General features: G+C 39.6%; 1 protein-coding gene across 4 annotated transcripts in view; it reads right to left on the minus strand.

Annotated features, from left to right (window-relative positions):
• MYO1E (myosin IE) overlaps nucleotides 1-21,808 on the minus strand; it is a 193,910-nt gene that overhangs the window by 88,999 nt on the left and 83,103 nt on the right. For all 4 annotated transcript variants that reach the window (XM_057722578.1, XM_057722576.1, XM_057722577.1 and 1 more), the window contains 2 exons: nucleotides 15,217-15,306; nucleotides 12,070-12,164 (listed from right to left, as the gene is read on the minus strand). In XM_057722578.1, the coding sequence (XP_057578561.1) occupies nucleotides 12,070-12,164; nucleotides 15,217-15,306 (185 nt within the window). The remainder of the gene's footprint in view (nucleotides 1-12,069; nucleotides 12,165-15,216; nucleotides 15,307-21,808) is intronic.

The following is a 21,808-nucleotide window of genomic DNA, read 5'->3' on the forward strand; positions in this document are numbered from 1 at the left end:
TTCACACACGCCCTTCCTGGCAGCCCTGCTGGCTCTGGGAAAAAAATAAGTGTGGAGTGAAGCATCTCTGTTGCCCATCTGAAGGGTTCAGAGCTGGAGAGAAAGCGGCGATCTGTCAGAGCTTGTAATGACCCTGAAAAATAAAGCCTCAAGTACATGCAGCGGCTGAATGAATAAAATACAAAATCAAACAGACATGCCAAAATGACCGTAAATGATAAAAATTCATTACAATAATGAAGAAAGTGTGAATAAGACAAAGAATTGTAATTTCTTCCAAATCAATTAGTATTGTCGGGCAGACAAAATTACCACCTACAGTCGGCCAAGAAAATGGCCCCAGGGCAATGCTCATCTTGGCCCAGCCCGATGCAATAGGAAAAACCCAATGTTTAGTTTGAACACCAAGTTTCAGCCCCAGCTCAGCTACTTGTTAGCTCTGCAATTCCTTTTACTGTTACTACCAGGTATTTTACATTACTGCTTAACAGTTAAAAAATTTTTTTATATGTATTTCCTTATTCAGTAGTTTTCCCTGTATTCCTTTAAGGTATTAATATAATCCCCATTTTGCAGATGAAGTGACTGAGGCTTGCAGAAGTCACATACTTTCGACAGAACAGAATAACAAGTCTACCCTGTGACTCAACCCCAGAGATCTTTCCACTGCACCATATGACCATGGGTGGTAACCTGACAACCTGACACCTGCTGGCTCAAAGCAGCAGAGAAAAGTGGACAGAGTATAACAGTGGAGCCAGGCAGCCCTGGCTTGGTGCATGGCTTTGCCACATTTCAAATGTGAGACATTTAACATGGTTCATTACCTCTCTGAGACTCAGTTTCCTGATCTGCAAAAAGAGGGGTAGTAATACCTAGTTTAGTAGGTTGTAAATGATGTAAGTAAAAGAGGCTAAGGTGCAAAGCAAGTCCTCGAAACGGGGTTATTATTATGATTATAGATAATACATTAGCTAGCTAATGAGTCAGGCTTCCTGAGTAACACTCTTTGATGCAGGTTGATCAGGGAACTTGGGGTAAGAGGGCAAACTTGAGCTCCACAACTCTTCAAACCGACAGCAAGAGGGCAGTCCTCACGCAGACTCCACAGTCAGGGGTGTGGGCTAACTGGGCCTCCCAAAGCCAGGCCAGAGGGACAGGGAGCCTCAAAGGATGCTGGTGCTGGGATAAACAAGAAATTGGGTGGACTGACAGAAACAGAGAAGAGTTCCAATGCTAATAATAAAAGGCTCCTGAAATACATCAAAGACAGGAAGACAGCTTGAGAATCCACAAGACACTTTGACAGTACCGAGGCAGAGAGCAGAGAAGAACCAAATATTAGAAGCGATCTGATTTTTCTGTTTAAATCTTTAATCTTTACTCCTGCAAATCTTAGGGATTCCAAATCCAAAATGTCTCTTGAAGCATATAGTTCAGTAACCTTAGATCCAACAGTGACAACTATCTCCTTTTCCTCTATGAAAATTCTCATATTCAGTCACCAAGTCTTTTGATGTGCCTTCAAAAGATGTCTCACATCTTTATTTGTTTCTTGAAAAATATTTATTTGGCACGTATTCAGGATACAACCTACCAAGACTTTGCAAACTGGTGTTGGATATGTTAAGGACAGAACACCCTATTTTTCAAAAAACAACTGCTTAAGAATATTTCAAGAAAAAAAATTAGGAACTGCAACAAATGTGATGCTCTCAAATTAACATCACATTTTTTTTAAACATGCTAGGACAGCAAAGGCTGATGCAGGCCAAAAGAGACAGGAATTGACTTTTGATGGCAACAATAAAACTGCCACATACCTGTTCTCCAAGACCCTGTAAGTCTTTACAGAGGTCAGTTGGCAAGATGCCTCTGGCCACAATGCCAAGGTCTGGTGATATCGAGATGGGAGAGAAAATGAGAAAAACCTGCCATTTCTCCTTCCCCTCTTACCACACTGTGATTATTTTATTAAGTAAATTTGCATAGATGCCTCTGATAGGTCCAAAGGTTCCACATATGTGATTCTAAAACACAAATCCAAATTCTGGATTCTGAAGTCCAGAAAACTATTGAGCTAAGCAGGTTTGGGTTGCTCATTTACTGGGCTCACACCTGTGTCTTCAGGTTCTCATCACTGTCAATGATACTAATGTAGCTATAGCTGCTGCATTTTTCTGTTGGCACTGCCTGGAGTCCACATTCACTTCCTATTCCATTAATCCCTTCAGAAGCTTATGGAATGTCACACATCAGTTTCCTCTTTGTCTTCCAACTCAGGTCAGGCCCTCATAACCTCACTACATATCCGTATTCACTCAAGAGCTCATCTCTTCTCTGCCCACAGACTCGTCTTCGTGAACCAGCCTTCCGTGGTATCGTCTCTGCTCAGAGACCTGCAAGACATCACCAAGGCCAGAAGGTTTATCTGCAGATTACCCAGCCTGGCAATGAGGATTTCAGGAGACTTAGTCTCGGTGCTGAACTAGAAGTAACTGGAGGGCTTGAGAAAAGATACTCATGCCCTGGGCCCACCATAAATCAGTTTAAAGAGAATTTCGAGAAAGGGAGTCTAGATGCGTTTACAGGCACTGAGCTAGCAGGGCAATTCAGGAATGGGAAACATTTATTCCTGGAAAGTTAAATTAGTGAATGCAAGGCACAGTGGGTGAAATTACCATTTAGAGCAGTCACTCTCCCTGACCTGTCTGCCAGCGAGCTCTTGAGGAAGACTTGGGAAACACTAAGGCAAATCCTAGCTGTTTATTCCTGATAGAACCTAACCTACCAGACGGTAGGGCTGACAGGAGACAGTGTAGGTTAATACAAAGGGGCTGACCTACACGGAGTCAGGACGGGAAAATCAACAGCAGACACAATGGGTTTTCCCCAAGGAAACAGACTACTGAGGAGCAGAGCAACACCTGTGTCCAGATAAAAGGGAGGGCAATGACATGGCAATGTTAGCCACTGTGGCCATTCCTCTGCTCTGAATCCAACTCTCTAATGGTAACCCAGCAACCCTCATGGACTGTGTTCCAGGGAAATAATCAACCAAGCAGTCCACCCCAGGCAGGATTCTTATAAAATCAGGAACTGGGGTCTAATTCACACTCACTTGTGAGTCTGGTTGGCCAGTTAGTCAACTAAGGCTGCTCAATGCCAGCTATTTTGACAAATCAAGGCTGTACAGGTTTGCAAAACTCAGGACCAACAATTGATCTATAACAAAGGAGGCAAGAATGTACAATGGAGTAAAGACAGTCCCTTTAATAAGTGGTGCTGATGGGGATATGTGTATAAAAACAGTTGATTGAACCTGGTGTACCCCCCAAAAAAATAAAATAAAATAATAAAAAAAAAAAAAAAAAAAAGAAACATTGACAAAAAAAAAAAAAAAAAAAATAAGTGGTGCTGGCCTCCAAGAGTAATGGAAATAAAAACAAAAATAAATCAGTTGGACCTAATGAAACAAAAGCTTCTGCACAGCAAAGGAAACTATAAGCAAGACAAAAAGACAACACTCACAATGGGAGAAAATATTTGCAAACAAATCAACAGACAAAGGATTAATCTCCGAAGTATATAAACAGTTCATGCAGCTCAATATCAAAGAAACAAACAACCCAATCAAAAAATGGGCAGAAGACCTAAATAGGCATTTCTCCAAAGAAGACAAATGGATGGCCAAGAGGCACATGAAAAGATGCTCAACATCACTAATTATTAGAGAAATGCAAATCAAAACTACAATGAGGTATCACTACACACCAGTTAGAATGGGCATCGTCAGAAAATCGACAAACAGTAAATGCTGGAGAGGGTGTGGAGAAAAGGGAACCCTCTTGCACTCTTGGTGGGAATGTAAATTGATACAGCCACTATGGAGAACAGTATGGAGGTTCCTTGAAAAACTAAAAATAGAACTACCATATGACCCAGCAATCCCACTACTGGGCATATACCCAGAGAACACCATAATTCAAAAGGACACATGCACTCCAATGTTCACTGCAGCACTATTTACAATAGCCAGGACATGGAAGCAACCTAAATGTCCATCAACAGATGAATGGATAAAGAAGATATGGCACATATATACAAGGGAATATTACTCAGCTGTAAAAAGGAATGAAACTGGGACATTTGTAGAGACATGGATGGATCCAGAGGCTGTCATACAGAGTGAAGTGAGTCAGAAAGAGAAAAACAAATATCATATATTAACACATATATGTGGAATATAGAAAAATGGTACAAATCAACCGGTTTGCAAGGCAGAAATAGAGACACAGATGTAGAGAACAAACATATGGACACCAAGTGGGGAAGCTGGGGCGGGGGTGGGGGCGGGGGGATGAACTGGGAGACTGGGATTGCCATATATACATTACTAATAAGAAAAAAAATATCAAATTGTACACTTTAAATATATGCAGTTTATTGTATGTCAATTGTATCTCAATAAAAGTTCTTAAAGAAAAAAACTTAAAAAAAAAAAGTGGTGCTGGGAAAACTGGACAGCTACATGTAAAAGAATGAAATTAGAACATTCTCTAACACCATATATAAAAATAAACTCAAAATGGGTTAAAGACCTAAATGTGAAACCGGGTACTATCAAACTCCTAGAGGAAAACATAGGCAAAACACTCTTTGACATAAATCACTGCAGTATTTTGGGGGTCCATCTCCTAAAGCAAAGGAAACAAAAGCAAAAATAAACAAATGGGATCTAATTTAACTTAAAAGCTTTTGCACAGCAAAGGAAACCAACAAAATAAAAAGACAACCTACTGAATGAGAGAAAATATTTGCAAATGAAATTACCAATAAGGGGTTAATATCCAACATATATAAACAGCTCATAAAACCCAACATCAAAAAAAAAACAAACAACCTGATTAAAAAGTGGGCAGAAGAACTGGAAAAGATACTTTTCCAAAGAGGAAATGCAGATGGCCAACAGGCACATAAAAAGATGCTCAACATCACTCAGCATCAGGGGAATGCAAATCAAAAGCATGATGAGATATCACCTTGCACCTATCAGAATGGCCATCATCGAAAAGAACACAACCCACAAATGTTGACGAGAATGTGGAGAAAAGGGAACTTTTGTACATGCCTGGAGGGAATATAGATTGGTGCAACCACTATGGAAAAAAGTATGGAGGTTTTTGAAAAAACATAAAATAGAACTACTCTGATAGAATGACCCAGCAATTCCACTCCTGGATATATATCTGAAAAAAACAAAAACAACAATTTGAAAAGATACACGTACTCCAATGTTTATTGCAGCATTACTTACAGTTGCCAAGACATGGAAGCAACCTAAGCGTCCATCAACAGATGAATGGATAAAGAAGATGTAGTATATATACAAAATGCAATACTACTCCGCCATAAAAAAGAGTGAAATTTTGCCTTTGCAGCAACATGGATAGACTTGGAGGGCATTATGCTAAGTGATGTAAGTCAGAGAGAGAAAGACAAATACCATATGATATCACTTATATGTGGACTCTAATAAATACTAGTTGTTACACTAGTGAATGTGACAAAAAAGAAACACTCACAGATAGAACAAATTAGCGGTTATCAGTGGGAAGTTGGGAGGGGCAAGATACAGGTAAGAGATTAAGGAGTACAAACTAGTATGTGTAAAGTAAGCTACAAGGATATATTGTACAACACAGGGAATACAGCCAATATTTTATAGTAACTGTAAAGGGAGTATGACCTTTAAAAACTGTGAACCACTATACTATACACCTGTGCATATTACTGTACATCAACTATACTTCAATTAAAAAAACAAACTCAGGAGGTCTGTACTTGAGAAAGCAGCCTGTCTTCTTCCTTGATTTCTTTCTTTTTAAATTCAGTTTGTTATACTGACTTCTATCCGGAAATAGTCAGCGGCGTGTCCATCCTGTCACTGTATCCATCTCTTTAGAAAAGCTAAGACTGGCAGGGAACGGACCTTGCTTCTATGTGCTGTGTTATCCCATCTAAGAGTATGCACTTCGTGGTGACCACTTTGTAATGTACAGCAACATCGAATCACTATGCTGTGCATCTGGATCTCACAAAGTGCTGTAGGTCAATCATACTTCAATTTAAAAAGATTACAAATTTTTTAACTATCACATTAATACAATTTTCTTTTAAAAAACTTCTTTACTATAAAAGTATTTGATCTTCATTTTAGTTTCTTCTATAGCATGATTTAAAACGCATAAAAAATGTATTGTCATGGAAATTCCAAATGTATTTCTCTCTAAAGCTAAATGGCTTTAAACAAAAATATTTACATACACATATTATTTAACACAACGTTTAATACATCAGACATAAAAATAAATTTAATTTATTTTAAAATTAAAAATAGATAAATAAAAAATAAAGCATATGCATTTCATTAGGTAGATAAGGTCATATACCAGCGAAATCAGAAGGTGAAAGTCTAAAAGAACACCAGAGAGATTAGATCAGCATTAATTTTTAATCTCCTAATTAAAGGATACTAAAAATTCCTAGTCTCTCCAGCTGTGGCAGAGGCCCTTTGCATAAGGAGCAGACTTCTCTTCCAGCCCCCAGGAAAATTGGTTTTGTTTGTCTTCTGTTCACAAGTGCATTCAGGCAGGCAGCACTGGACTCGGCCCTAGCTGAACAAGCCCCCAGCTCTCCAGGTCAGTAGCTGGCTTCTCTACCCAGAACAGCACTTCCCTGCCTTCCCTTCCCTTGAGCACTATTTGGAAGAAAGAGTTCCAAAACTCCCAAACCAGGAGAGACCTCAGAGGTCATCTGGTCAATCAGTTTACTCATAAGCGAAGACACCAAGGCCCAGACGAGTGTGGAACTTGCTGCCCAGGATCACAGAGTTGGTGAGAGTGCACCACGGCACAGCAGAGATAGCAAATCTACTTTCTCAAAGAGGATGAAGCACAGCTCTTGGGTAGTAAAGAATTAACACAAAGAGAGGCTGGACTTTTGGGTGGTAATACTGGGAGGTAAACTCCAGGTCCCTGGAATGTCTTGCCTAACAGAAGAGCCTCTATTTGCCTGGGGGCGCTGGGAACTGGACGATGATTTATGATAAAAGCTTTGGAAAGCCATGTCTAAGTTCTGACCCTGTAAGAAATAGAGACTACAGATATTAGGCCATATCTTCAGGAGGGCTGGAGACTACAGGTCAGTCACGCAGGCAATGTGTAATTGAGTCCAAATAAATCCTCTGGACACCAAAGGCTTGGGTGAACTTCCTAGTTGGCAATATTGTCAACTCCCACACCATAATCGGAAGGAGGTAACACGATCCATGACTCTGTGCGGAGAGGATGTTCAGAAGTTTCACACGTGGACCTTCCCAGACCTTGCCCTTGTGTCTCTACTTTTTTTCTGGTTCTGCTTTGTATTCTTCTGCTCTAATAAAACTGTAACCATAAGTACAATGCTTTCACGAATTTTGTGAGTTGTTCTAGTAAATTATTGAAACTGAAGGGGTGGTGGGAACCCTGGAACTTGCAGCTTGTGTTGTGTGGAGCACTGTACCTTTCCTGTGTGAAGTTTGGCCTGACTCGGGGCGGTTAGTGTTAGAAGTCAAAGCAGCTCCCTGTTCTGCCATCTCCTATATTAAAGCACAGACACGGCAGTAAAAATCCCTGGAGCAGGGCCTTCAAGTCTTTGCCACCTGAACACTGGAAAGAAGGATCCCAGAAGTGGGCATGTGTCCTGCTTCAGGGCAAGTGTATCCTGCAGAACAGACTGAAGGGATCTGAGAGAGGGAGAGAGGTGGACTAGGAGAGGAGAGAGGTGGGCTAGGAAAAACAGAAGCAGCTCCAAACTGGTGAAGCTCATACAACAAGACCATTCCCTTCTTTCCCATCTCACTAGGGGCCTGGAAGGAAGGAGAAAGAGCGAGGGAATATGTTAGAAAACTCATCCTATCCTCGCTCATTTAATTCAAGTCGAGAACATCTCCCACCTCCCTACCGGCCAGGGACCTCCACCTGGGGTCAAACAGAAGCATTTCCAATTCAGCAACCAAACTCATCAACACCCAGGTGTTCCTTCTAAAGGGCTTAACCTGCAGCTAATTAAGTATTTAGGTCTAACTTCCAATTTACAGAAAATTGAAGGAATCGAAGTAATGAGACCATGAGGAAGCAACAGGACCAATCTAAAAGGTATCTATAGGAAAACTGGGTTGGTCTCTTGACCAGATCAATGGGGAAAAAAAAAGTGGGAGGGGGGACCAAATGCAGCCACTGTTCCTCGATTTACATAAACTGTCAAGATAGGACGTGTTTGCCCCAATTACAGAAAGTTACATGTGGGGTTTTCCATGGTGGCGCAGTGGCTAAGAATCCGCCTGCTGATGCAGGGGACACAGATTCGAGCTCTGGTCTGGGAAGATTCCACATGCCATGGAGCAACTAAGCCTGTGTGCCACAACTACTGAGCCCATGTGCCACAAATACTGAAGCCCAGGCGCTCTAGGGCCCACGTGCCACAACTACTGAGCTCACGTGCTGCAACTGCCTAGAGCCCATGCTCTGCAACAAGAGAAGGCACTGCACTGAGAAGCCCGCTCACCACAACGAAGAGTTGCCCCTGCTCACTGCAACTAGAAAAAGCCTGCACACAGCAACAAAGACCCAATGCAGCCAAAAAAAAAAAAAAAAGAAATTTACATGTGGACTGCTTATTTTTAGATGATATTAAGTTATTATTTAGTTGTGATAATGGTATTGGGGCTAAGTTAGAAAATGTTTTTATTTTCTAGAGATGCATATGGAAACAGAGGTAAAATGTCATGAAGTCTATATTTTGAAATGCTTCAGTGTTTTTGTTTTATAGTTTTGACTTTGGAGCCATGTAAATGATTTATACAATTATAAAACAAAATTAAAATTAAAAAATTTAAACTCCTAAAATCCAAAATGAAATAAATGAACCTCACTGTAGTTCAAGTTGGCATGTTAATGACACAGAAAAGAATTACTTTAAGGCAACTTTAAAACCCAATATTTTGACTGTACATCCTAAGGATCAAAAAGAACAACAAAATTTTAAAGTGAATTCAGTATTGCTACAAATAATGTTGGTATTGTTATCTTAAAGCATTAACAGAATTCCTTTGTTTTATCCCATTATTTACTATATAATATATACATATATAATATTTTATTTATAAGTACTTATTTATTTACAGTTTATGCACATACACAGTATAGAGCAAATAATTGTTAATAATGCCATCAGAAATCAAGGTTTTCAGCATAAGAAAAATGGGATACTAATATAAAAACCAAAGAAGTAAAAACTCTATAATCTTAAAAATGAGTGGGGGATTTCCCTGGCAGTCCAGTGGTTAAGACTCTGTGCTGCCACTGCAGGGGGTGTGGGTTCAATCCCTGGTGGGGGAACTAAGATCCCACATGTTGTGTGGTGTCGCCAAAAAATTGAAAAAAACAAAAACAAAAACAAAACCTTTTTTCTTAAAAAGTTCTTATTTCTTGCCTTTGTCATCTGAAAAGAACAGGAAGCGCTGTTAACACACAGCAGTAAGCACTCTTAGTGACTAGATTGCTGGTCTCTAAATACTATTTCCCATTAAAATGAACCAGAGCTAATAAATAAAAAGAAATGTTGGTGAGAAAAAGAAATTGAAACCCTCATGTATAACTGATAGGAATGCAGAAAGGTGCAGCTGCTTTGGACAACAGTTTGGCACTTCTCAAAATGTTTTTTCCACTTTGTTGAGGTATAATTGACATATAATATTGTGTAAGTTTAAGGTGAAAAAAATAGAAAAAAAAAATGAACCAGGGCTTTTTGATGAAATGGCTGATTCCAGGGCTTGGCAGAAAATGTACAAGATAAGCCTGGAACATCTTAAACAAGGAAACTATCAAAGACTACTGGAGTCATGTCAAAGGGACAAAGGAGCAAGTACAAAGGGCTCTCACTGGCCAAAGGCAGGACTATTTGAGCCTAAAAGAAAAACTGCAATGTAGTTAAACAGGTAAGGTATTTAAAATCTACTAGCATAGAATGATATTGAAAACAAAAACATTTTACTTTGGGAGGCTGCTAGGGCATCAACTCATTACTTTAAAAACTGGTAAAGAAAGATACCACATCAGGGACTTCCCTGGGGGCGCAGTGGTTAAGAATCCGCCTGCCAACGCAGGGGACGCGGGTTCAAGCCCTGGGCTTGGGAAGATCCCACATGCCGCAGAGCAACTAAGCCTGTGCACCATAACTACTGAGCCTGTGCTCTAGGGCCCGCCCGTGAGCCACAACTACTGAGCCCACATGTCACAACTACTGAAGCCTGCACTTCTACAGCCCGTGCTCCACAAGAGACATCACCGTACTGAGTAGCCTGTGCACCGCAACAAAGAGCAGCCCCCACGCTCCACAGAGAAAGCTCTCGCAGCAACAGAGACCCAATGCAGCCAAAAATTAATAAGTTAATTGCTAAAAAGAAAGGCAACAAACCAAGCTTTTAAATCTAATTTTCCCGTATAGATTGTATTTTATGGTAAACAAATAAAAATTCCAACTAATAAATTAATATAGAAGGAATAACAGAATTAGAAAATGATTATCTTTCAACCACTGATTAAATGATTGTGAAATGAGAATTTATAATGGATGGACCCACTGGAAATCTGAACATCACACAAAGACAGACCAACAGGCATTAAGTGCACAGCATCAATGATGGGGTATTTTTGCCAAGAAATTGAATCTGAACTTGATCAAGCTTTTAGATCTGTCAACTTATAGGAAATATAGAGGACAGTGCAAAGTCATGGTACATAATCAGTTAATCACAGACTGCAGAAAATTCTGCAGGACAAACCTTTTAACAAATAAATACCAAGAAAACAAAAAGACTAAGAGATAGGTGTTCACAATTAAGACACTTGAGAGACACACAACCGAGCACAAAATGTGAGCCTTTTGAACCTAATAAAAATAAACCTACTGTAGAAAAGAATTTATAAGACAGCCATGGAATTGGAATACTGACAATATTAGATGACACTGAAAGAATTATTCATTTTTTCCAGGTGTGATGAGAATGTTTTAGAGGTACACAAATTACTGACGAATGAAATGATTTTTTTACCTAGGATTTGCTTTGAATAATCGAGTGGGGCAGAGTGGGAGGACTAGGTAAAACAGGACTGGCCACATATTAATAACTGTACAAGCTAGATGACAGATACACAGGTTCTTATTACAATACTCTTTCTAATTTTGTTTATGTTTGTAAGTACCCATAATAAACCTTTTTCTTTAATTTTCATTCTTGAAAAATTAAGAACTAAAAAGTTAAAGAACTAAAAAAGATGAACGCAAATACGACAATGTTAAAAACTGTCAAGTTCTAAGTGATGGAAATACGGACGCTTACATTTTCTGTATGTTTGAAAATGTTTGTAAGTAAACAAAATTGGAAAAGCACTTCAAGCCAGCAAAGACTCAGAGCTGGTTAAAAGGATTGTGAGATGTAGTTACAGACACCTAATGCTGGTGTAGACCAGTAACGCCCTCAGAAAATTAAAAGCAAGTGACAAAGAAACCAAAAAAGTTCAAACTCGAACTATTAAATTATTAAGGAGAAAAGAAGGACCTAGAGAAAAAGACTCCAGCTGACAAAATAGTGACACATGCTTCCTATGCTTATAATATAAAGGACCTCCAATTCAGAGTAAAGCCACAATACAATCAAATGGGACGGGAGGTGTCTTATGATTTTATTTCAGGGCCTGATGACAATCAGAGAAAGGCCCAGCTAGAACCATGTCCCCTAAAGCCTTAATGCCTTAAGTGATGGGTATAAAAAGCAACCTCACGAAGTGCAAAGCTTTTATGATTTGGAGTTATAAAATAAAGGCAAAACTAACAGGCTGCTTGTTACTCATACACAATAACCAGCCTCTGAAATGAGCAACTATTGCAAAAGCATTGCTCCTTGACAGAGTCCTAACTACAACATGGTCTCACGTTCCCTGGACCTAATAAGTCTCTTTTCCATACCTGATGATGACACACTGGTTCTCTCTGTCAATTATCATGTTTCTGTACATATTATCTGCAAGAGCATAGATATGTGGTGGGTTTTCATACTGTGCCTAGAAAAGAAAACAAACAAACAAATAAACAAAACCATGGTCAGATAGAGCAACACATTACATTTCTTTTCTTGGCCTTGGAAATGAATACACCACTGTATAGTTCGAGTCTTAAAGGTTGCATAATACAAGAATCATAAACTTGCCAAGGTCATGAGGAGGTACACCCAGAACAATGAAGATGGAATTTGGAAGGACTTTTTTGTAGGCCTATGTGTGATTCTGCCTTCAGACGTGACCAGTGTCTTCAGATACTCTGATACCACACCCTTCCACCGCAGCACGCTTCTGCCGACCACATTCCATTTCTAAACGTTTATGAAGACATTTGGGCAACAGGTCTTAAGAAAGGCTCACTAAAAACCTGGATCTGACTTGTACTAATTCAGAATTTCTATATAATTTTTTTTTTCTAAGAGGCAAGTTGGAGATCCTGGGATCCCACAGGAAATTAAGTGAGACTATGTGAAAATAAGGGAGAAACTTAAAAATTTTCCATAAGAAGAAGGCAGGAGGTGTGGTTCTTTAAAGGGATAAACAGGTTTGACCAGTTTGTTCCATCTCAATATAGAAAAACAAAAAATCCTGCCACACCAAGATAGTGGGTTTGTGCTTCAGTCTCATGGGATGTCTTAGCTATGTACATATATAAATTCACCGATAAATTCACTGTGTCAGGACGACTTCAGCCCTGCTTTCTTCAATTTCTTGGCACCACTTCCACCACTCCCTCAAAAATCACTGAAAAGAAAAAGTACTTCATATGGTGGAAAGCTGGAGAAAGAACACTCCTTAAATTTAAGACTAACACAGAAGAGTGAAAAGAAAGCCAAATCCAGAGTGGGAAGACATTTAGACTCTGTCTCTCCCTTCTCTGGTTCCCATCTCTAGCATGGGGATAACAACGTCCGAGGTAACTGAGATGACAGGTGGGAAAATAATTAGAAAAGGTAAGCAAAATGCAGAGGTAAAGCAGAACTTATGTAATCCAGCGACGAGCCTTGTTATGCAACAATTTACTATAGCATAAGGGGCCTGGCCCAGAAACTGCCACTCGCCGTAAGCTCTGACAGAGCAGAGTTGAGTGAGAGGTTGCTCGATGCCTGCACACGTTAATCACTGGTGTATCCAGTGCCCATGGCTCCCCACGTGTGAGCAGGGGGCTCAGAAGGGAAACTGCTCAGTGAGGGTCTAGCTTATTCCTGGGACTGATGGACTGAATAATTCTATATAGGGACAAAAATAATATGCCATTCCTGCCTTACCTCATAGTCAGAAGGGGATGCATGGATGGGGCTGCAGGATAGTCTTAAATTGGCTTCTTCCAGCCCAGATTGCTCTTATAGGATTATTTTTAATACCTCTTTGAAAGCAGGGAAATAGAGGAAAAGAAAAGAGGATGATAGACTTCCCTGGCAGTCCAGTGGTTAAGATTCTGAGCTTCCACTTCAGGGGGTACAGGTTGTTCAATCCCTGGTCGGGGAACTAAGATCCTTCATGCCACGCTGTGTAGCCAAAAACAAAACAAAACAAAACAAACAAACAAACAAACAGAGGATGGAAAATGGAAGGAAATGGAGTGGAGAGAAAGCTGTGTGCTGTGTGGAGAGAAAGGAGTGGGCAAGTCATTGCCCAATAAGGCTTCAAAGCCACTTAACTAGTTATATGTGACCTTTGCAGGTCACTTTTTAGTTTTCAAATTGGTTTCCCATCTATGAGCTCATGGTACTTCTCAGCTACTGATGAGAATTATAGGGTAGGCATTCCCTCTTCTTGATCTTCCCTTACCTGAAACCCTTGAAAATGACTGAGACCTGACTTCAACTCCCAGCTCCAACACTCAATAGATTCAAGTACTTTACATCTCTGAGCCCCAGTTTCCTCATCTGTGAAATGGGGATGGATAGTAAGCCACAGCCAGTATCCAGGGCTGATTTATTATTGTTGCAGATGAAACATAGTACCTGGCACTACGTAAATTACAATTTTACAACATGCTGTTATCATTAGCAGTTAAAAATAAATACATTTTTTAAAATTCTAGGGCATTTCTTTAAAGAGAACTCTTCCAAAGATGAATGGTCTAAAAGGGACTCATGTAGCAATGCTTTTCAGAGAACTGGAAAGAAACAACACGAATGCACAGCACTCCCACCCACCCCGTCTTGGCTGTCATTGAGGACGCAGAGCCAGCTCCACGCCTGCTGCCCCAGGGCCCTGCTGATCAGGGCGCCAGGGCAGGGCCCAGCCTCTGCTGACAGTGTTTCCCTTGTGCTGGGCTCCCATAAAGGCAGCATTATCAAAGGTCTTTCGCGTGGCAGCCTCCTTCGGCTCCAGCTACCAGCACCATTCATCTGGCAACAATGGGGTGGGCTCTTGCTCTGGGTAAATTGCCTTCCACTTCAACTGATGAATTTGTGTGGGCTCCCTTTTGTTTGTTTTCCAGGGGTCAGGATTAATGAACGCTCTTGTGCTTCTGCTGCAAAGGAAAGAGGGAAGGAAAAAAGATGCAGAGAGGGGGAGGCCTGGGGAAGCGAGGAGCCATGGAATGGAATAGATTAATTAGGATTACGGATTCTATTTTTATAACACAAGTGAAATCGCTATGGAGCTGGGCCTGAATAGGGATCAGGGCCACATTGATAAATGAAGTCATAAAAGATTCATTTTTCATGTTCCAGTCATAGCCACAGCTTAAGTGATTTGGAGGGAATGGTTCCCATTGCCCTATTTATTTTTTTACTGATTACTGATTTTTTTTAGTCCTTAGAATTTTGTGACATATGTGGAAGAAGGAAGATGCCTGAAGCTGTAAGTCCTACATTCTGTTTAACTAATTTTGTCTATAATGTTCCAATATTAATAGTCCTATGCTTTCTTGAGCTGTACTCTAAAGAGCAGCACATCATTAAGTATCAAACAATGTCACCTACTTGAGCTTCCCCAATAAATAATTCATAATAAGAAAATGCAAATGTATTGTCAACTTCAATTGACCATGCATCATAAAAGCCCCCAAACACTACAGTAATTTATGTGGCATGTAACTTACCGCTCCTTGGTACATTTCAATTTCCTTTTCCCCAAAATACGGCATCTGCTTGAAAGGGTTGACTGAGATTAATACGGATCCTATATATGTCTGAATTTAAATCCAGTTAAGGTCTGTCATTAATCTTCACAGCTACACATTTTTCGAATTAAGCAACCAGATGTTATCAAGAACTCATAATGACTGTTCCAACGAAAAGCTCATGTGCTTGTCTTCTAAAAGATTACAAATAAAGACAGAAGCAATTACCAACTAGTTGAGGTTTTGTTCTTCTTCAGGAAGAGTAATGCACTTAATTACCAAAGTGTTACTAAAACAAATCATTAAGTGAACTGAAGCACATTCTTTCAAGACTGGTGACATGCACAGCTAGGAAAAAAAAAAAATGACCAAGGAGTGAAAAGAGCAAATATTTTTTCTTTGGAACTTTCATATCTCTGAGGTATACTAAAAACATATTCATTTACTTGTTCAATAAATAGAGAGCTATAAGATGAACTGAACAGTCCTGCTCTTTAGAAGCTATGGAGAACTGAGTTGTATCCATAAGTAGTATTCAGAGCAGAAAATTACAAACGCACATACATCAGGCTTAAGGAAGAAGGTGTTATTTCTGCATGGGAGATTCAGGAAGGCCCCTCAGAAGAGAATGTGTTACATTTGCCCCCAAATGAAGTGTTATTATAACATATAAAATGTTTCCATTTATCATTCAACAATCAAGGAGTTTGAATTGGATGTCTACAAACACCAGACACTGTTACAGATGCTGGGGATATACAGCAGTCAACAAAATAGACAGAATAGATAAAACTCCCTGCCTCATGGAAGCAGAAAAAAGATCATAAAAAGAAAAAAAAAAAATGCAAAACCAACAAAAAACAAAATTGTTTAATTAGTGATTTCAAAACGCTTAGAAATTTTGCAGTTAAGAATGTAAAGCGATGAGATTTCCTCCCCCAAGGGGACATTTATATATTTATATACTAGGACCTGAGTGTCAAACAGAGCAGCACAGGGAATTTGGTCATGTTGCCTATCTCCACACCCAGTTCTATTCTACTTTGACCTTGAACAAGTCACATATCTAAGCAGTGGTTACTGGATGATGGGTAAACAGGACCTACTTTGATAGGCTTGTTATGAGAATTAAATGAAAGAAACAGTATACAATGCTCAGCACAATGACTGATATGTAGTAGAGGCAATGTCCTTAATTTGTATATCTCAGGATGCTCGTTTTGTCATGTTCACGTCTCTGAGACGCAGTGTTAGTATTATTACTGAACACAAATGAGCCAAGTGTGGAATGAATGATATGATATTTAAAAATTAATATGCATACGTGAAGGCAAGAATGGGGAAAGATTGGGTTGCAATTTTGCTTGCTTTTTCAGTGAACAGAAAGATCGTCACACTTGAAAGTGCTGAACATGAAACAGTAGTAGACAAGATGGGGTTCACTTTCACCACACACCCAGGTGCACCCAGCACTGCTCTGGGGGCAGGCCATGACCCCAAGAGAAAATGCAGAGGAGGCCGTGAATCATAACTGAAAATCACTACATGTCACGGAAGAAGGGCCAAGAGCAAACGTAGTTCCAAGTGCCAAAGCCAGATGAGGCCAACGACAGATTAGTGGCCTGCTTTTTTTGTGGTAAAATTTAGAACAGATACATTTCTTGTCAGAATTATCAAGCGGGTCAGAAGTGTCCACACCGTTACAGCCAAGACTCAGTAAGTGTTGATGATAAAAACAAACACTGATTGAACACATACATGTATATGTGGCACTAGTCTAAGCGCCTAATGACAACCCCGTCACTATTTTAATCCTACTTTACTAGGAGGAAACTGAGGCAAAGAGAAATTTTCAACATGCAAGAAGGACAGCACTGCTACGACCATATTCACTCCAGAAGAGGAAGATGTCTACACCCGTGTCCATCCCCAAATAGGGCAAATAGGGCAAATAGGATCTTTCCATGCAGGACGGTGCTCCCTCCTTAGCTGTAAAGGGACTGCTGTGAATGCCACCTGTTCTAAATAAACCGATCGCTGCATTCAGAGAATCAGGAGCTGCCGGAGGACCTGAGCCAAAGGAATCACCTACCTCCCCTTGCTTCCCCAATAAATAAGTCTGGATTGGGTTGCATAAGAGCTCCTATAGAAACCAACATTCTTTTACTGTTAAGAATCTGCTATGTGAAAAGACATCTTGTAAAGTCTTGATTTTCACTAAGTAGTCTATATAAATTCTGGCAAGGAGGTATTCAAAGAAAAAAACCTCTTTTGAAGTATTCTAGGCCAATCCTGAATCAATGACTCAGATTGGAAGAGGGCTCTCATGGGCAGTATTATTTGGGAGGACCCCTGAAAAATAAAGTTCGGTTTGAAATGAATAATGTAGCTCCTATCTATGCTAAGTAGCTACAAATTTACTTAAATCAGAATGGAGACAAGAGAATTTGATTCAGAATTTAAAGGAAACAAACATGTTTTTCCCACCTGCTTGGATCTGCAGAGACCTCAGCTACTTCCCTGAGAGCACAGGTCATCTACTGGGTTGGGTCACTTCTCCAGATAACTCCAATATTCACTCCCACTCCCTAGTGCATAATTCAGGTGTGCCTTTGGAAAAAGCTGTTCCATCACTGTCTCTACCCATATAACCTTTGGCTGGAAAGGTGTGGCTCAAGATTAATTTTCGAATTGTATGGACATACACAAGGCTATGACTAAAAAAAAAAAAAAGACCAGAAATAAAATAAATGCCATCTTATTTAACAGAATATGTGACACAGAACGGAGCCAATAAATCTTTAATTGATTGGCTCCCAAATGCTAGTTCGTGGATCCATGAGCTTTCATCGACCTGCGGCAAGAATGACAAAAAAAGAAACGGTGCTCTAAATTTTTTATAAAGCCCAATTTATTCAGTATAAAGGACCATCCTTTAATTTTAGACTATTTCCTTTCTACTTTTTGGGGTGTTAAAATAGTCTTTCTTTTATGAAATGTGATGGTAGTGAAGCTTCTGTAAATTTGTTTTTAATGGTCTTATAAGGTAAAGTTAAGAGGTTAACTATTTTTTTTTTAACATTTTAATAGCCAGTGAATTTCCCCAAACCGCCCACTCTGATCTAGTCGACCTCCCTGGATTCATCACTGAGGTGGGGCAGGGAGGTGAGGTGACTTGTGTGAAGTCACATATGTGGAGATGATGGAGCTGGAACCTGAGCCCCTGGCTCCAGCCACCAGACCCACGTTCATCTCACTGCAGCAGCTGCGGCCCCCCCCCCCCCAACATGAACTGAGCGCCAAGAGCCAAACCTCACTTGGAACAATGGCACTGCCTTGAGCTCCAGTTGGTCTGGCACAAGCGTCTCAACTCCTAATTCAAGGGCTGAAAATGCCAAGCACACTTGAGCATGTGGTCTTTGCGGAAAAACAAGTTTGGAGAAAGTTGGACCAAATGAGCGTGGAGTACTTTGTACGGGAACTATTTTTGTCTGCCAAGTGGCTATAAATGATGTCTCACCAAGCAGAGAGCAAATACTGCAAGGTTTCCCTCCTATATTTTAGAATGTAATTGTAAGAAGTGTGACAACACTCAGGAAAAGTAGATAGTAAATGAAACTTTCCTGGTCTTAGGATAAATAGCTGGAAAAAGATGCGGTTTTATTGGTTAACGATGCTCGAATTTTCTAAGTAGTTTTTTTTTCTAATGTGGAACAAAGAAATGTGCAGTCAGCCTGAATGCATTAACAATTGATTGTTCCAAATGCTGACCTTCTGTACAAGACAATGTGCTGCTATTAGATGTAGAATAGATAAAATGAGCAATTTTATAACAATCTGAAATCGAATCTCTTGTCTTTATTAAAGCTTTAGGAGTGAGAGAGTGGAAAAAACTCATTTAAAATAATGCTACTCTATCATAATAATATTCCCTTGGCATTGAACTGATGAAGGAGACTTTTATCACTTATCAGAGGAAAGGATTCACATTTAGACCCTGAGTATTATTTCATAAACATTCAACAAAGCCATCAAGCTTCCTCAAAGCTGAAAGCTGCTCTGTGCTATTGCCGGAAAGCACATTGATGCTGAGTTTCTCATATACTGAGTGGGCAGAGATTTCCACAACACGAAGTCTATTAGTGGTCAACTAACTCACTTCCTTGGTAGAACACACGATTAGTCAGTCATTGATTCAAAGACATTAATTCAAAGGCTGGGAATCAGCCCCCTCTGTGTGAGTCACTTTAGAATTCGGCTTTCTGAATATAAAAAGCAAGTCGTCATAGTCAACAAACTTTCAATGAACATTTAATATAACGCACCATGCCAAGAATTCTGCAGGAAACTAATAAATGCCACAGGATGATGCTATTTTTTAGCTAAAATTAATAAGAAAGCACATGCATGTAAACATATGTCTATATGTGGTTAAATTAAAAAATACGCAAAAGGTTAATAAGAACAAACCTTACATGGTAGGATTCCAGGGGTTTTTAGTGTTCTCCTTTCCAGTTAACTGCATTTTGTAAATCACGTTAAATGAATATGTATTATTTTAAAGTGGTTTTTAAACTTTGCTTTTTAAAAGCTATGTAAAACATAGTCCCTTTTCTTAGAAGTTTCTAGTGTTTTGGGGGTAAACGGTCTGTAGGGGGAAAGTGAGTCTGTCTGGGTTAACGATGGACTGGCTGCTGCTAACTGCTGACATTTTGCTCTTTTCTTACCCAGCTGATCGAAAACCATGTCTACATAAATAATGTAATAAGCTGAGCCCCTGTTCTAAGAACATTCCAATAAATAATGTGTTCAACTACATTCATTGGAAATTAGCCTTTTATGGGCTTGTCAATAAACCAATCCTCCATTTAAAAGTATCTATGGTAAAATACATTTGAATATCCAATAAGCAACTTTATAATTGAATGTTTGGAACATAATTCAGAAATATGGGAGGAACTCTACACTAGTCTTGGTGTATGATAATAATAACTAATGCTTACTTTGTACTCACTGCATTCATTATTTCATTATTCATTATTTATTTACCCTACAACAGCCTCATGTGGGAGGTTTTATCATCACTCCCATTTTACAGGTGAGGAAATCAAGGAACACAGATCACAAAACTTGTGTAAGGTCACCAAGCTCGTGCAGATTAAAGCTTGAAGTCAGCTGTCCAGATTCATCCCAACTCTTTCTGGTCCATCATCAGCCAGTTTCCATGTGCCATAGGTCTTGCACATAAAAGTGATTAAAACCTTTTAATAATGTTAAGCTCAGATAAAGTGAGCATATTTCAATTTTTTGACCAAGTTAAATGAAAACCTCCAACTTCATAAAACTGCTTCCATACAATTAAAGGAACCTCTGCACAGGTATCTAGGAGTCAACAAATGTTTTCTGTAAAGGATCAGAGAATAATTATTTTAGGCTTTGCAGGTCATAGGGTCGGTTGCAAATACTCAACTCTGCCATTGTAGCATAAAAGCATAAAACCAACACACATGGCTGCATTCCAATAAAATCCTGCGGTGGGTGGGATTTTGTCTGTAGGCAGTGGGCTTCCACACCTGATCAAGGTGCTATTATAATGTGGCTAATGAACCCAAATGTATCTATTAATGCTTAAAAGCAGTGCTTTAGGGACTTAACTATGCAGATATTTGGTAAAATTTCCTATGGTAAACAAGAAACAGCACAGTATTGGCTAGAACCATCCAAGTGCCTTGGAATAATGTTTATCAGTATAAATCCCTGGTGAGTTGACCTCCCTCCTCACCAACGATGGAATAGGCAGTCCCTGCAAAAGTACTGCTGCATAGATATGGGTGCTTTTCCCTAAGAGTCAAAGGAGTGGTATAAATAATAAACAGAAGCTAGAGATGTGAAAACTTTACTTCCCTAAGGTTTGGAGGTTAAAATATGTTACGATAGTTGCAAAGACTCCACTTTTAATGGTCATCCAGAACACCATACCTTCAGAAGCCACAAAGAGCATCAGTTAAACTTCCTGGTACTACTGTATAGATTTTCACAGACCCTTGCTTGTCTATGACCAACTCTACAATAATTCTACTAAAAGAACTTCACATAGTTGCACCAAACAGAACTCCTGAATTCTGTAGGAACTTAAGCAACAGTTCTGTGTTTATAATGAAGTCAACACACATTTGAATCAAATTTCCATTCTGAATTTCTTAAAGTCCTATCAAAAAAATGGCATCTGGCAAGCTAAAATTGCAACATAAAGAACAACTTGGGACTTTCCAGTGGTTAAGAATCCGCTGTCCAATGTAGGGGACACGGGTTTTGATCACTGGTCAGGGAACTAAGATCCCACATGCCTTGTGGCAACTAAACTTGTGCATCACAACTACTGAGCCCATGTGCCTCCATTAGAGAGAAGCCTGCAATGAAGAGCCCATGTGCTACAACAAAGACCCAGCACGGCCAAAACAAAAACAAAAACCCACCAAAAAACAAAAACAAAAAAAAAACAGCTCAAGAATGTCAGACATTTTCAATAGTTGATCTTCACTTCTCATGTTTCTTTTAGTAAACAAAATAA

This window comes from Hippopotamus amphibius, chromosome 2, assembly GCF_030028045.1.
Source record: "Hippopotamus amphibius kiboko isolate mHipAmp2 chromosome 2, mHipAmp2.hap2, whole genome shotgun sequence".
NCBI lineage: Eukaryota > Metazoa > Chordata > Mammalia > Artiodactyla > Hippopotamidae > Hippopotamus > Hippopotamus amphibius.